General features: G+C 38.0%; 1 protein-coding gene across 1 annotated transcript in view; it reads left to right on the top strand.

Annotated features, from left to right (window-relative positions):
- Positions 1 to 14,896, top strand: part of mad1l1 (mitotic arrest deficient 1 like 1) — a 65,897-nt gene that overhangs the window by 40,617 nt on the left and 10,384 nt on the right. Inside the window, exon 17 of the mRNA XM_026171644.2 lies at positions 3,547 to 3,740. Within this exon, the coding sequence (XP_026027429.2) occupies positions 3,547 to 3,740 (194 nt within the window). The remainder of the gene's footprint in view (positions 1 to 3,546; positions 3,741 to 14,896) is intronic.

Here is a 14,896-nt window from a genome sequence, read left to right on the forward strand (position 1 = left end):
GCATTTTTCACACATTAATACTGGACAATTGTGATGACAAAATTTAAAAGTAAGTTTAGAATTAGAAAAAAATCAGGGCTTTAACTTTTTACTCTTGCTGTTACAAATTACTATTTCATTAAATACAGCTGGGAAATGAACTTTAATGATGATGATAATAATAATAAATAATCATCATCTTTTTTATAAGTTGTCTTGAGCAGTAGTTCTAGGTCTTTATAGGTCTTTCAAAGTTTTTCTTTGGACTTTGGATGCTTTTTCATTCATTTTCAGTCCAGTCCTCGTACAATTTCAGATGAATGTTTTTTTTAGTTCTTTTTGGTTTCTTAAGCCACTTAACACTAACTGTGAATCATTAAAGCATTAAACAGGCACCTAACTCGAGGGGTAAGTCAGATAACTTTGCAAAGAAGCAGTTATTAGCAGCCTGTACCCATTTGTACCCATTTCTTAATGAAAATCTATAACAGTTTAAATATAACCTCCGCACACTGTCTCACTTAGCTCCATCAGGTACCTTTATCAAGTCAGTCAGACTGAAACATTGTGATTTAATAAGTGTCGTAGTGGTTATCGAGACAGTATGCACGAGTTGCATTTTAATTGTTGTGGAACCTTTCTCTTGGTTCATGTGTGCAGAGATTTTTTTTTAAATTTTATTTCAAATCTATGAAAACTTTAAATATTACAGTTTGAGAGGTTTTAAAATATAGTTTTTTATGATTCTCAAAAATTATTAGCTGAAAACTTATCTCAGCAAAAAACAAGTGGAGGCCAGAAGAAGTGGCAGGCATAAAAGTATCATTATCTGAAAGCCACGTCTTTAGAAAGGGTAGTTAATGGGTAGTAAAGCCTGACATATGGCAAATTATACAAGTGGGCAACTGGACAACTTTTCACCATGATGATGATCCTGAATAGAAAAACATACAGTGGAACACTATCAGTCATGGATGGGCCTCCCCAGAGGCCAGACCTCTACATTATTGAAGCAGTGTGGGATCATCCTGACAGAGAACAGTCCTTCAAGAAGCCTGGGGAAATGTTCCTGAAGACTACTTAAAGAAATGAAAAGAAAGCTTGACTAAGAGAGTTCAGGCTGTGTTGAAGAGTAAGAATAAAAATGGTCGTACTAAATATTGATTATGCATGTTTGCACTTTTCAGTAAATCGCTGCCCCTATTTCCCATTTCCCTTATATAATGATGTGAGGGGTGGCTCAAGACGTTTGCAGATGTTTTGGGACACTACAGTTTAGTTTAGTTTTTGTTTGTTTTTGCTTCTGATACAAGTGCAAATTTTAGCAGTATTTTAGACTGAAAACGAGAGAAGAAAATATATAAATAAGACGCTCCCTATGCAGCTGGCAGCTTTTGAGCCATTATGTACACAGACCTGTAGACACCAATCAAGACTGAAATACAGAAGTCACCAAAACTGTAAAAGTTTGTGTGAAAAGTATTCTAACTAATACTCGGATTTAGTAACTCAACACGTACGTTGACACATTTGTGTGCCCACTTGTACGTGTTTGTCTTTGCGATTGCACAGATAACGACATGTCCACATTCCTGTGTGTCCACTTGTCTGCACGGAGAAGGAAATGTATTGGTTGCTGCAGCCTGAGAATTCCCAACCATTTTCAGGGCATTTTGATGGCTGTCATAAAGTGACAGTTTTGTCACATTTCTGAAGTCTTGAAACACTATTTAACCGCGGTGACTGACACTTGAGAGGAGCCCAGTCACCCAGGAGACAGACAGGCACGTAGACACTCACTGGCAGACTCAGTCCCAGACTCTTAAGTTTATACTTTCTAGTCATTCACTTGTTTAATAATGACAGATAAAAATGTAATCGGCCAAGCTATACGCTATGAAGAGGAGAATGATGAGTAGAAATAATTATCAGTCGCAGCAGGGTTAGAAGTTATGGGAATAAAAACTCCCTGACTGCTCTTGAAACGACGCATTATGTTGTAAGAGAATAGAGAGTTTTGACTGACTGATGCTGACTGTAGAGAGAGAGGAAAAAAGTGAAAAGGACTGGTTGTTAAGTAAGGTATAACCCTGAACAATGTAGGTTCACATTTGAGCAGCAGAAATGCTTTTAACCTTTTAAAAAATCAGTAGCAAACACCAAGCTTTTCAGAGGTGTTAGGTAAGCATTTCTTTGCCTGGTTACATCATCTCCCTCCATGTGTTTTTGTTTTTTTGGTTAATAGTCTTTACGGTGCTCCTGCCTGCACTCGTTTTTTTCTTTTTTCTTTTTTTTCTTTTTACATTTTCTCAGATTTGCATACATCACAGTGTTGAGAAGATCGGCACAAATATCTATAAAAAGTAAATATTTGCCTCTTTGTGGTTGTTCCTTTCCCAGCTCTCCTTTTACCACTTGTGTACTTACAAAATGTTCATGGCTCCACATTTGCATCTATATCCTTTTTAACTTTCTCTTCTGTGGTGATCACATTGTAAATAATTACCTCCACAACGACTCATTTTTTCCTCAGACAAACTAATTTCTCTGACTTCTCAAATCAAGTCTCCAAATTAAAGTAATTATCCCAAATTGATTTTCAACAAATTAAAGTCAAGCCCCATTCTGTTTCTCCCCTTCATGATTATCTCTGCTCCCAGCTAGGAGATGCAGCTGACTGCTTCAGACGCCACCGTGCTCTGCTTTATAGTAGTATGTAGACCCTGAGTGAGCAGAGGGATTGCTGTGGGGTAGAGATTGATATCATTCACAACTTTTTGATGCTGGTATCTAGGGGTGTCACGATATTTAGTAGTTGGTACCAAAAACAGTAGATGAGTACATGATTCTCTACACCCAGTTTATGTTGCTAAACATAAACACCATAAACTCTTTAATAAAAAGTTATTTTAACTAACTGGGAAACTTTAAAATGGTAAAATTATATCATTGATGGGAGACAGGCAGCAGTGTTTTGATGATTAATGTAACTATTGCTGTAACATTAAATATTTATGCAACATTAGGCATTGCTAATATTTCAGCCTATGGTTCATCGATGATTTAATTCCACCCATCTCAAGCTAAATAGTAACGTATTTGTGCTCTATACCATGAGAAGGATAATACTCTGATACTCTGAATGTTCATGGATGTTAAATTGAAAAGCATTCGCAGATCTAATTGCACATCTTCCTCTCTTGGTCTGAAAAGCAAAAATGGAAATGATTTAAATATTGCCTTTTGGGAATCAGTTATCACCCCCTGGTCATCGCCCTCAAATGTTAAGTAGTTCCATGCTAGGCTCTCCACTGGTCTCTTTATCTGATTCTCCACCCTGGTTTGAGCTTTTGTCTCCCACTTGTAGTCTTTTTCTTCTGTGCGTTCAGAATCCAGGTTTATTTAAATTGACTAAATCTTTATTTTTATGGCTTTGCTATTTAATAATATCAAGTCTTTGAGATGCTAATTTAAGTTGCTGGAGTTATTCCAGAAACTCTACATATTGATAGCATATAACTATGCTATCAAAATAATTGTGCTGTATAACTGATTTGTGTGTTGCAGATTTGCGTAAACAAATGGAGAGTTCAGAGCTGAGGAACCAGAGACTTAAAGAGGTGTTTCAGAGAAAAATACAGGAGTTTCGCACAGTGTGCTACGTCCTGACCGGCTACCAGATCGATATAACCACTGAGAACCAATACCGGCTCACGTCTGTCTACGCGGAGCACATGGATGACTCCTTGCTCTTCAAAAAGGTATGAAGAGTTCATCTAAGGTTGGGGATGCCGTCAAATGCCACAATATTTTAAATTTAAATAAATAAGAACAATAATTAGAAGCTGAAACAAGACCTGAAATTTATACGTACACTGATAATCCAGCCTTGCGTACAAGTAACACGTTTTTTTTGGGGGGGGGGGGGGGTTGTGTTATTTTACATCCTTCTTTATATACAGACCTGAACTGATCAGATATGGAAACATGTAGCTTTTAGCCACAGATTGTGTGCATCATTAAACAGCAGCGTGAAGTTAAAATGGGCACACTGTCAGCAAAACTCCTACAGGCTATGGCATCTGTGTAAGTGTTGATATCTGTCCCAGGGAGCTCTTTTAAAAAAAAAAAAGCGCCTCGGGAAGTTTAGATTTGACCTTGCAAGGTGCCGCATCACTTTGCCACATTGTGCATCGGCTTAGCGATGCAGCGAGACGAGCACTATGCCAACAGAGACTCTTTGCTTTGTGGTTTAAATTTGTATGTGTGGGAGACTGGCAGCGTCTGTGTGGAAGAGAAGAAGAGAGTGATGACTGGGCAGTGTCACAGGGTGGGTTTTACATTAATCGATCACCACTCACTTATTGAATGGGCTAAATAAAAGCTGAATTTGTCATTATCCCTTAGCTTTTTAGAAAGCACTTTTTTTAAGCTTAACACAGCTTTTTTTTTTTTTTTTTTTTTACTCTTTTACTTTCCTCTCATCTTTCCATCCTGGAGTTTTGTTTTTACCTCTGCTTATTGCTCAGTCTGTCTCTCGTTCTCTCTGTAGCCCAATTGTGTAGCATTAGCTAATTTCCATGTTGCTGCGGCTATCGTGTTCTGATGGCGGCCCCTAGCTAGAGCAGAAACCCTGGAGAATCCGTAATGGCAAGGTGGCAGAGGGGCGGCTTTATTATCTTGGCAGGTAATTATTGCTGTCACATGCTAATTTATTGCGACTGGTCATCAGTGCCTTGCTCAAGGACTCTCGAGAATTCTGCTGAAATTAAGAATAGCTGAAAAAGGAAAAATATAAAATAGGAGCGGTGTGTAAACGTGCACATGCACTTTTTTTGTTTTTTCTTTTGATTTCTGTCCGGTCTGCTCCATCGAAACCACCTGCGACTCTGCCAGAAGAGATAATTCACTGTCAATATTTATTAACCTCAGAGTGTGTCCATAAAACACACACATATACAGACTCACACACAGTCATAATGCCCTCATGGCGCGCACTGTCACACTCAAATGCACACATACTCGTTCCAATCTCAACACTCTGTCACACCGCACAGCACTTGCTACCACCTCACACTGCTGGCTGCACGTGCATACAGATGTACAAAGCCACACATGCATACCCAAAACGAATGCTAACACCCTCTGTATTAGTATTCAAAGTATGCACCATTGCGAGCGTGTATGACAAACACTTAGTGGCTTATGGGAGCAGAAAGGCCTGTACTATTATTGGAATACAAAAATCAACACCCGCGCATACACACATAAACACACATAAACACACAGTGACATTCATGTTTTAAAGAGGATACACACTAGGACACATAAATACAGTATGTGTATATATATATTCTGCTTTTTAAGCATGCGTGTGACTTTAATCTGGGGTATGAGAATGTAAAGTGGACTAATTGTACTATGAAGCAAGAGAGAAGGGAGATAAAATGGGGGGATTTGGGACAGGAAGCATAGAAGTCTTTACAAATAGGATTCTAATGTTATTCACCTCAGCAACAGGGTTGCCAGATAATCCTGCTAATATCCCCCTCTAGAAGAGGCACCCAAATCCCCCTCCTATAGCGTAAGCTGTTTAACCTGCAGTAGTCACGTTCCCCTGCCCTCGCTCTTGTCTCATGCATTCATTACTGTATGTCACACTCATTAAAATGTATTTTCATTGTTTGTCAGCCCTGTAACCTTACTGTAGTTTGGTGTTTTAAATGGTTAATGAGGCTACATGTTGCTCATTTACAGGGTCACAGTTTTATGTTTTGGTTCTACTAGAATATGCTTACATGTTTTTGATATTCAGAACTTATTTTTTCTGGATTTCCCTAAAAGAATTTTGTCAGTTGAATCTTTTAAACACAACAGTTCAGATATTTGCTCCAGTTCGTGGTTGATGTCTGATGTATGGCTATCATGTGGAGCAGAAAAATGATTCGATGATACAGGGACAACATATATACTGTTGTTCAGATCAAGCTTCTTTCGACTCATTTTACTTAGAACATGGAAATGCATTAACATAAGAACTAAAACCATAAAAAACCACTCTGAGTTTCCTGATCAGAGAAAGTTCAATCAACTTTGAGCATGTTCAATCTTAGTTTCACCACATTTCACCATGGCAACAGGTAAATACAGAGCAGAGCCTTCAAAACGTTTTATAGGGTCTGCTTTAATAATTTACAAACTTCATTTAAACCAAAATGTAAAAATTGACTATAAATCTAATTATCCAGCCATAATCAGCTGAACTTTGCAATTTACCTAAAAAAGGAAAATAAAAGGTTTATCGACTTGGAGTCTACTTTGAGATTAGGAAATTACTTGTGTGGTTTTCATGGTAAAGTTCTGCATTAATAAAATGATAGGTTTGATGTGCTGTGGTACAATTGTTATATTATCATCCATAATAGTTATAGACCTGTACAGCATTTGATGTCAATTGTTTTGATATGTTTGCACGATATACTTCAAAGTCAAAGGGAATGTCATTATGTTGGCACCAAAATGCTGCTGTTTTTGATCAGTTTTACCAAATAGTCTGAAGCCTGACTGTGTAACAGCCAGCCTTAAAGTGGAAGGAGATCAAAGCTGCAGGCATCAGAACCGACCGTAACTGTGTGATTCTTTTAGTGCCGCCAACAAGAAACAGTGATCATCATCTTCATTGCCCAGAGTTTATGCAGAACTGTTGTTGGTTGATCAATAATGGGTTAATGTTACATTAGATTTGTTAAAGCCATTATTTACCTAGGAAAAGGGTAGGGGTTTTTTTTGGGGGGGGGGGGCTTAGTGTAGCTTGTGCATGTGCTTTATATTTTTAGCTCACTCCTAGGTGAGCAATCTGATTAGCATCAGTGATTAGATATTTATGAGGCTCTGCTAATCAGAGAGATAGACACCTTAGGAATGTGAGTGATTGACTTATTTTAGCATTTTTCTTCATGAAGCTTCAAGGAGAAGATGCCGAATGAGTGTTATATTAACGTTTGTGAATTTAAGAGTTCACATAAGCCCATAGGTTAAAAAAAAACCAAAAAAAAAACCCAAATATTGAAAAATGACTGGAAAAGGTTGTTTATTTATGCATAAACACTTTTGACCTTGCTGCAAATCTTGCTGTAGATTTTTCTGTATTCATTTCCTCTATGGTATTAGAAATAGAATTTTATTTTTAAACTGTTATTTATTTTTGTTTTATACAATCAAACTGTGCAGTTGCTTAAATAAAATGGTAGATTTGACACAATGTGATTCACATTGAGATTGAGGTTTATATTGTCCTGACTTGTGCCTGAGAAACCTGAGATGAGCAACTTTTAGTCTAGTCAGGCCAGTTTAAAAATAAGAGAAGAACATTGTAGATAAACAAGTCTTCCAAGTTGTGCGTCTTTGTAAGTAATCTCCCAAAGCAGACCCACTGCTGGGCTTACACACCTCTGCTATTGATTAGCTCATTAAGAAATAAACAAACACGCACAGAGCTCTCCACAGCACTTACTAAAAACTTCTCGATGTTCTCTATTCACTGACATTTTTTCCTCTCGTTTCATTCCTTGCCTCCTTTACTCTCTCTCCCTCTTCCTTCACTTCCTTGACACACTCTCCCCTGTCTTCCCTTCCTAATGAAAGGAGAAGATAAAATCTCAGGGCCAGCTCATTAAAACACACTCCCAATTAACTGTCAGCCCTCTCACAAAAGAGAGATGGAGCGGAAGAAAAACGTATGAGGGAACGGTTGAGGATAGGTGATACGCAGACAGAGTAGAAGCAATGGAAAAAGTGCCTTTTGAAAAAGCAAAATAATTTGTGTCTGTGTGTGTCAGTGGGCGAAAGAAGAGGACAGTTAATAAAGTACAGTTTATGAACACTGTCGAGACTTAATGACCTGTCTCTGTTTTATCAGCCACCGGGGAATGATTAACGCCACACAAATGTGTGTTTGCCTGTGAGGGTGTGTAAGACGGATTGTAAGCCATCACAGCTTGAACAGTTTATTCATTTGTCTGTTATAGCTTAATTTTGAAATAACTTAAAGCAGAGCTTGACTGCCAGGGAAGCTGGTTGCAACAGCTGTAAGGAGCTCGAAAGGTTACTGGTGCCAACATCGCCTCCCTCCCAAAGGGAAAGGAGGTTTTATGTATTCATCCTCTACTACAGTGCTATTGAATATATCTATTAAAATATCGACACAGCTGATGTTAAAAAGGAGGACAGTTATAGAACAGTCTTATTTATAATGTATGCTTACATTAGTCCTTTTCCTGTATCAGTTCTTTGCCGTTCCACGTTTTTGGACGGTGATTGTCTTTTGTAATTTTACCTCTGTACATCACCACAGTGAATTTTACATGAAATCACGTTTTTTATTGAAATGCTGACTGTCAGCTTTTAATTCAAGTGATTTAACACTATAGCATTAACAATTTAGGAATGAAAGGCATTTCTATACGCATCCCTCTGTTTTCAGAGGATCAAAATTAATTGGACAATTGACTGATAAGCAGATTAATGGCCATGCGAAGCCTGCTTCTTTGTTACTTTATGACAAATTAAGTTGATAAAAGATCTGGAGGCGGTGTTCAACTAGCTGCTCACTAGAACTAAATATGAGATTAAAAATCAACAATGAACGCAGCAATATAAAAAGGCCTGAAGATCCACAGAAGGAAACTGAATTTAAAGATCATAAAATCATTTCCATGGTTAAGAATCCTCTACAACAATTAACCAAACAGAGAACCTTTTCGAAGAGCCAGGCTTGTCATTCTCAAAGTCTACAACCAAGAGACAGCAGGTCATGAAAGAATCCAGAAACTTCTAAAGAACTGCAGACTCACTGGCCTCAGATAAGGTCAGAGTTCATGATTAAACCATAAGAAAGATACAAATAATGGCATCCATGGGAGAGTTCAAGGAGAAACGACTGCTGACCTAGAATAACACAAAGGCTCATCTCATGATTGCCAAAACATTTGGGAAATGATTCTGTGGACCGATGAATCAAAAGTAAAGCTTTTAGAAGGTTTGGGTCTGATCACATCTGACAAAACATTTCATAGAAAGAACATCGTGGCCGAGCAGGTCATCTGCTAATTGGAAGGTTGGTGGTTCGATCCCTGCTCCAGTCTGCAGTCGCCAAGTTACTAACCCCAAAGTAAGAACCAGTCCATTTATAATTTACCTTGCTCGAATCTTTATTATTATTTGGGAAATGTAGGCTTATTTATTTATTTTTACTTTCTTATTATTTTTCCTCTGCAGTATTAAAAATGGCATTGAGCCTTTTCCCAGGTATCAGTATAAAGTTTGAAATTTTAGTTTCATGACAGCCCTACTACTACAAACTTCTTTGAATTGACACTGAAGGTTTGCACTTTAATCACATATTGATTGTTTAATCTGAAGTCCACTGTGATGTTGATTATGGACCTGACACCTTTTTTTTTCTTTGTTGTAAATCAAGTTAATATGTATACCTCCATGACGATGAGGGATTAAGTATTTATTAGGCCTCAAAAAAAAGTATGTTTGGAGACACGAACAGCTTGGCTGACATGACTTGTCTGGAGTGATTGAGTTGACATGTGGGTGAAGCAGGCCAGGTGAGTCATTCAGCAGAGATTTAAAGTCACATGGATGTAGTTTTTCTTTAGTTGTGGTTTGTAACTTTCTTGCATTTGTCAGTGAAGTTGGCAGTACACTTTAGTAGTTTTCGAGTGTTTTTAAACTTGTTTTAATTTGTTTGTTTTAGTTCATTATGATTATGGATCGTTCTACAGGTAGTAGTACTGACAGACCCTCAGGAGGTTACAATATGCTGTTTGTTTGGTAACATTTATTTATTTTCTCAGTGGCTTCCAATTTTAGTTTTAAGTAGAATGTACAGTTTGCGATCTAGCAAACCAATGATGCTTAACGCATTGATTTTTGTAAAACAATCAGGTTGTAGGTCTCAATCCTCTCACTTTCCAAAGGAGGAATAATATAATATACAGTGCGCTGTACATAGCAGTTAATGCCATTTCCACATTGATGCTAGAGTAATCTAAAGTACATTAATGTTTTATAATTCAATGCATAATTAAATCAAAACCCTAAAAGACTGATACCTTTAATTTGAAGCTGTGTGTGGAACTTTGTGGGTTATTAATATTAATTAATATTCAGCTTAAACCCATTCAGCCTTACGAAAAATACTGAAAAGTTGGAAGAATGGGACTGCAGTACAATTTCAATAAATGTCCTGCCTAAATTCCAGGAGTTATGTCCAACTTATTGCAAATTTAATTTGCCACCTTTAGGTTTTCCGATTTGTTCAGTGAACACTTCGCCATCAGTACTCATTCATCTGTAGCTGCTATAGCATTGTAGCATATCTATTTTTAGCTGAATCTGATCAAACAAGGTCTTTTTTTTTTTTCAAACCGCTAATGTAGTTATTAAAAACAGTCTTTCAGGATATTGTTGAGCCACTGTTTGTGTGTACTGTGCAGTCAGATAACTCCCTTTGTACAGTGGAATAACAGCACATTGTGTGTTTTATTCCACTCTCTTTTTTTTTTCATTAAAATCTCAGAGCGCATGTACACACAATAGCCTCTTGCTCATGTGTACAAGATGGAGTTGAGAGCCATAAAAATGAATATGAAAGTGAAAAAGAGATGAGTGGGTGTTTGAAATATTTTGGGAGAAGAAGGCTTACTGGGACTGAATTTCACTTTGCTCACTGACTGAAACAAAACACTCAATGATGTATCGCTGATAGCAATAAAGATAAACATGAGCAAAGCACTAATAAACAGTAAACACAAAGGCTGGTGGGAATACAAGAGAGAATAAATTAAGTACTTCTTCAGTGGATAGGACTGTATGTACTTAAGCCTTCAGAGAGCGGTCTCGGAGTGAAAACTCCCAGAGAAAGAGGAGAATGTTGACTCTGATTCCTCCTGACAGTTTCCTGTCCCGCTTGCCCTCGGGGTGTGTATGTGAATATGCGGGCACGCGTGTGTCTGTGCGTGCACTTTCGCGTGCCTGCTCTTGTCGGCGTCACTGCCTCCTCTGGTCGATGTTCGGAACATATGTCTGCTGTCTCCATGGTAACATGATACATCACACCCACACATAAGTCCACCTGAGGTCATGAATATTCCCGAGCCGGAGAAGGCTGCTTCGTCTCTGCCACGGACTCGAGGAAAGATGACCCATTAATGCCGGTGCTAAGTGGTCATCAGTTAATCACATTTGTATTAATAAAAAACATTTTTTGGGGAAAAATAACATCAATTATTTATCCACTTCTGATCAATAGGGCTGCTGAGTCTCAGAAGTAGTTTACGTGTGCGCACAAACTCATGGATTGAGAAAGCTACGTACACATCGGCCCCATTGATGTCCGTTTGCAGTTATGGTGTAGCTTACAGGACTAAGTGGGTCACCCATCGTATAGTATAGCTGCTGAATTAGCCACTGCTAGCAGAACACTCTAGAATTTCTAACTGAGCTATCATCAGTCAAGTTGCAATGTGAGAAATGTAGGCTAATGTAAGCTTTGAGGTTTGTGCTGTAAATATTCTCCATGCTGCTGTTTGGCAATAAAAGGTTACCTATCTTTTCTGCTTTCTCTTATGTATCTGTGACTCTTACTATTTTTGCTTTATAGAACCTGTAATTAGCCACCTACACGGAAGAGAAATCCACTTAAGAGACAGATAGCTTTGTCGAAGTAATGTTTGTAAATGTGATTTAGACGCTCAATCTAGAATTGTTTTTATTGCCAAGTCAGTTTATAAGCCATCCTTTTCTTATTTCCAAATTTTTTTATTTTTTCCTATCCTTATTTGCAAATTAAATCAGGAGAAGCATGTTCATTATGCTAACAATCTTGAGATTCCACATCACAAATCCCTGAGGCTGAGGAGTCCTATGGGAACCTGTGTTTCAGGGCTAAATGAATTTACGGAAAATGTATAAATGTTAAGAAATGACTAATAGATCTCTGCATATTTAAGAACAAGGGTTCAGTTAGAGAAAAGTTTAATTACATGTAAACTGTGAAACCCTTCTACTGAGAATCAGATGCAAAGCCAACAAACCGTGCACATAATATTTCATAATATTAGCTTTCTAACTGAATTGTAACACACAGCAACTTTGGTGCATTACAGCAAATTAAGTTGAAATAGGCTGTAAATCTCACCTTCATAGGGAATTCTGATAATCAGGTCTATTTTTAACACTCAGTATTAATATTTACTAAATATTTTGTGGAAATAGTGCCATGTAAAATCTTACACTCTGAATCCAATTTGTTTGGTTAGCAGTAGTGGTGTTATGAGTTTGCAACTGGTCACAGACTGACTTCAACTGATTGCAATGTGTTTGCAATCTGTCTCCATTTGTAAATTAGACTATGATTATTCGTAAACTATGCCAATGTGTCTGAGAGTGAGTCTGTGTGTGTGTCTGACATTTATTGGCATTAATTTTGTGAGCTCATATAGTATACTATAAACAGATTTTGTCTGAATATGGTCAGCAAACTGGTGCAGTGGTGAGCGCCATTCAAGAAAGTTCATGGTTTAAACCTGCTGGCTCGAGTCTTTCTGTGTGGGGTTTGCACGTTCCTGGTACTCCATCTTCCTCACACATTCCAAAGACATGTTAGATTAACTGGTGACTCTGAATTGGCCAGTCAAACTGGTGACCTGTCCAGGGTGTGCCCCACTGTTTGCTTATAATGAGTGCTAGGATAGTCTCCGCCCACTCTGCAAGCCTGAGTTTAAAAATGATTAAAAACTCAAATAGATGATGAGTGCTCCCAATACAGTCATATTAAGACATTTCTAATAATGTAATATGTTTTCAGGGCTCGCAAAATTTCAAAATCCCTGGTAGCCCTGCCGCTCTCTATACACAGTTCGCGCGATCGCAAAGTGAAAGTGAAAGCAAAAAACAAGCGCAAATTCAAACGCGATTTCAATGTGTCACATATTGACAGTGGCTCATCGATGCCGATGACTTAATTACTCAGCTACATTTGCGAAAGAATGCAAAAACATTGACATATCTTTCCTTCCTATGATAGCCCGACGGGCAGTGCTGAGATGGATTTTGGTAGCCCGACTGGAAAAATCGCTAGCCCCGGGACTTTGCGCTAGCGATTTTGCGAGCCCTGGTTTTTATTGTTCTATCACAATTTTTAAAATTGCACTGTCAAATTTCATTTTCAAAATAAATGACTACATTTTATAAACAGCGTACATCACTCCACTCTTAACTGATTTTACATCAAGACAGTGTTACTGAACCTGGACTGAGCCAAACATTTTTGAGTTGATACAATGTCTGTATACACAAATACAGTGTTACGTGTGTTACATAAAATTCACAAGTAAATGGGAAGATAACATCTGGGCAGAATTAACCGTGTGTGCACGTGAGGCAAAGAGAGACGCTTTAACGATTCCAACAAGCTGCATTAGTACAGTGTCCACCCAGCCGTAAGTGTATCCACGTGACAAACCCAGCATCACTGCCAGTTTCTATATTATAATGCAGAGAAAAGCTCGGAACTGCTCAGAATTCCAACAGCAAAATCTTGTTTACCCAGTTTGTTTTCTTTGCGTCTTATCGGGAATGCTTGCTACATATAATGTTTTGCATTGGGATTAGCTCATTGTCACTGCATATAAATACCCTTGCTCTTCCTCACTTGGCATTCATTACTTGGTATTTTAATGCTAAAAAACAACTGGCCAGTTCATACTTTCTTTCAGTTTATATATTTAAGTCATGAATCATGAGAACTCTAAGTTGGTGATTAGTGGCCAGCTAATCACACATTAAAGCTGGTGACTGAGGCAGAGCGGTGTTTTGTATCTCTGATTACAGATTGATGGGAGCAAAGGCAACGATGAGAGAAATCTAAAATGACAAATACAGACGAACACGCCTGTCATTATGAATGTTCATCTTAGGTGTCTTCTACTAACAGCTGTAACTTACTCCATGTTTTATGTATTTGTGCTCCTGAGATTCAGGTTAATCACATTTATTAAGCTGAGGTCTTTCTCATAGCACTCACTAAATCATTTCGTCAGATGTATGTTGCCATTAGTTGTTCAGCGCTCAGTCACATTAGTAGCGTTTTTTTTAAATGTGTAAACAAAAAGCTGATTAGAATATAAATATGTATTGAATTGTTGCTGATTCAGTTTTGGTGGGAACTCCACACAGTGTTTCTTTCCCTCTCTCCTTTTCATCCTCTTCCCGACTCTGGAAAAATGCCAAAATCTGCATTTAAATTGCAAGCTATTAATCTGCATATTCAATTAATTTGCCTTCTGTTTTTCACCCGCACCCATCAACAGCTATGACATCCTTTGGAATTTCTCGTGTGTGTGTAAAGAGGCAAAGGTATAAATGATAATGAAATGTTTTCAAATGCACTGATTTCTATTCGAATGATCTAATCGCGGTGACAAAGATGCAGTGAAACAGAGGGAGGAAAGAACTACACAGAGAAGGATAGAGAAGAAAAGTCTACTCATTAGCGGTGGAGAGTAGAGGCAGAGGTCAGCTGATTTGTGAACTGCATGTCACCACCTCAATATAGAGCCATCTATCACATCCACACATGTGCAGCCAGATCAGGACTCTGAGTTTAATGTGCAGTTGAAAAAGACCAGTGCAAAGCGGCATGCCTTGTCCAAGAACAGTGAAATTTTCTGTAAGTATTTCAGGCGTTACAGATTTAGGGAAGTGGAAAATGATTTGCTGAAGAGCACTGATTAATTATCATCTTTCCCCTCCACAATCTAAACTTCCAAACAGCTGTGCCAATCAGTTGTAATAACACAAACAGCTCATCAAATGGAAATGAGAAGCCAGAGAGCTTCACTTC

This window comes from Astatotilapia calliptera, chromosome 6 (assembly GCF_964374335.1).
Source record: "Astatotilapia calliptera chromosome 6, fAstCal68.1, whole genome shotgun sequence".
NCBI classification, from domain to species: domain Eukaryota; kingdom Metazoa; phylum Chordata; class Actinopteri; order Cichliformes; family Cichlidae; genus Astatotilapia; species Astatotilapia calliptera.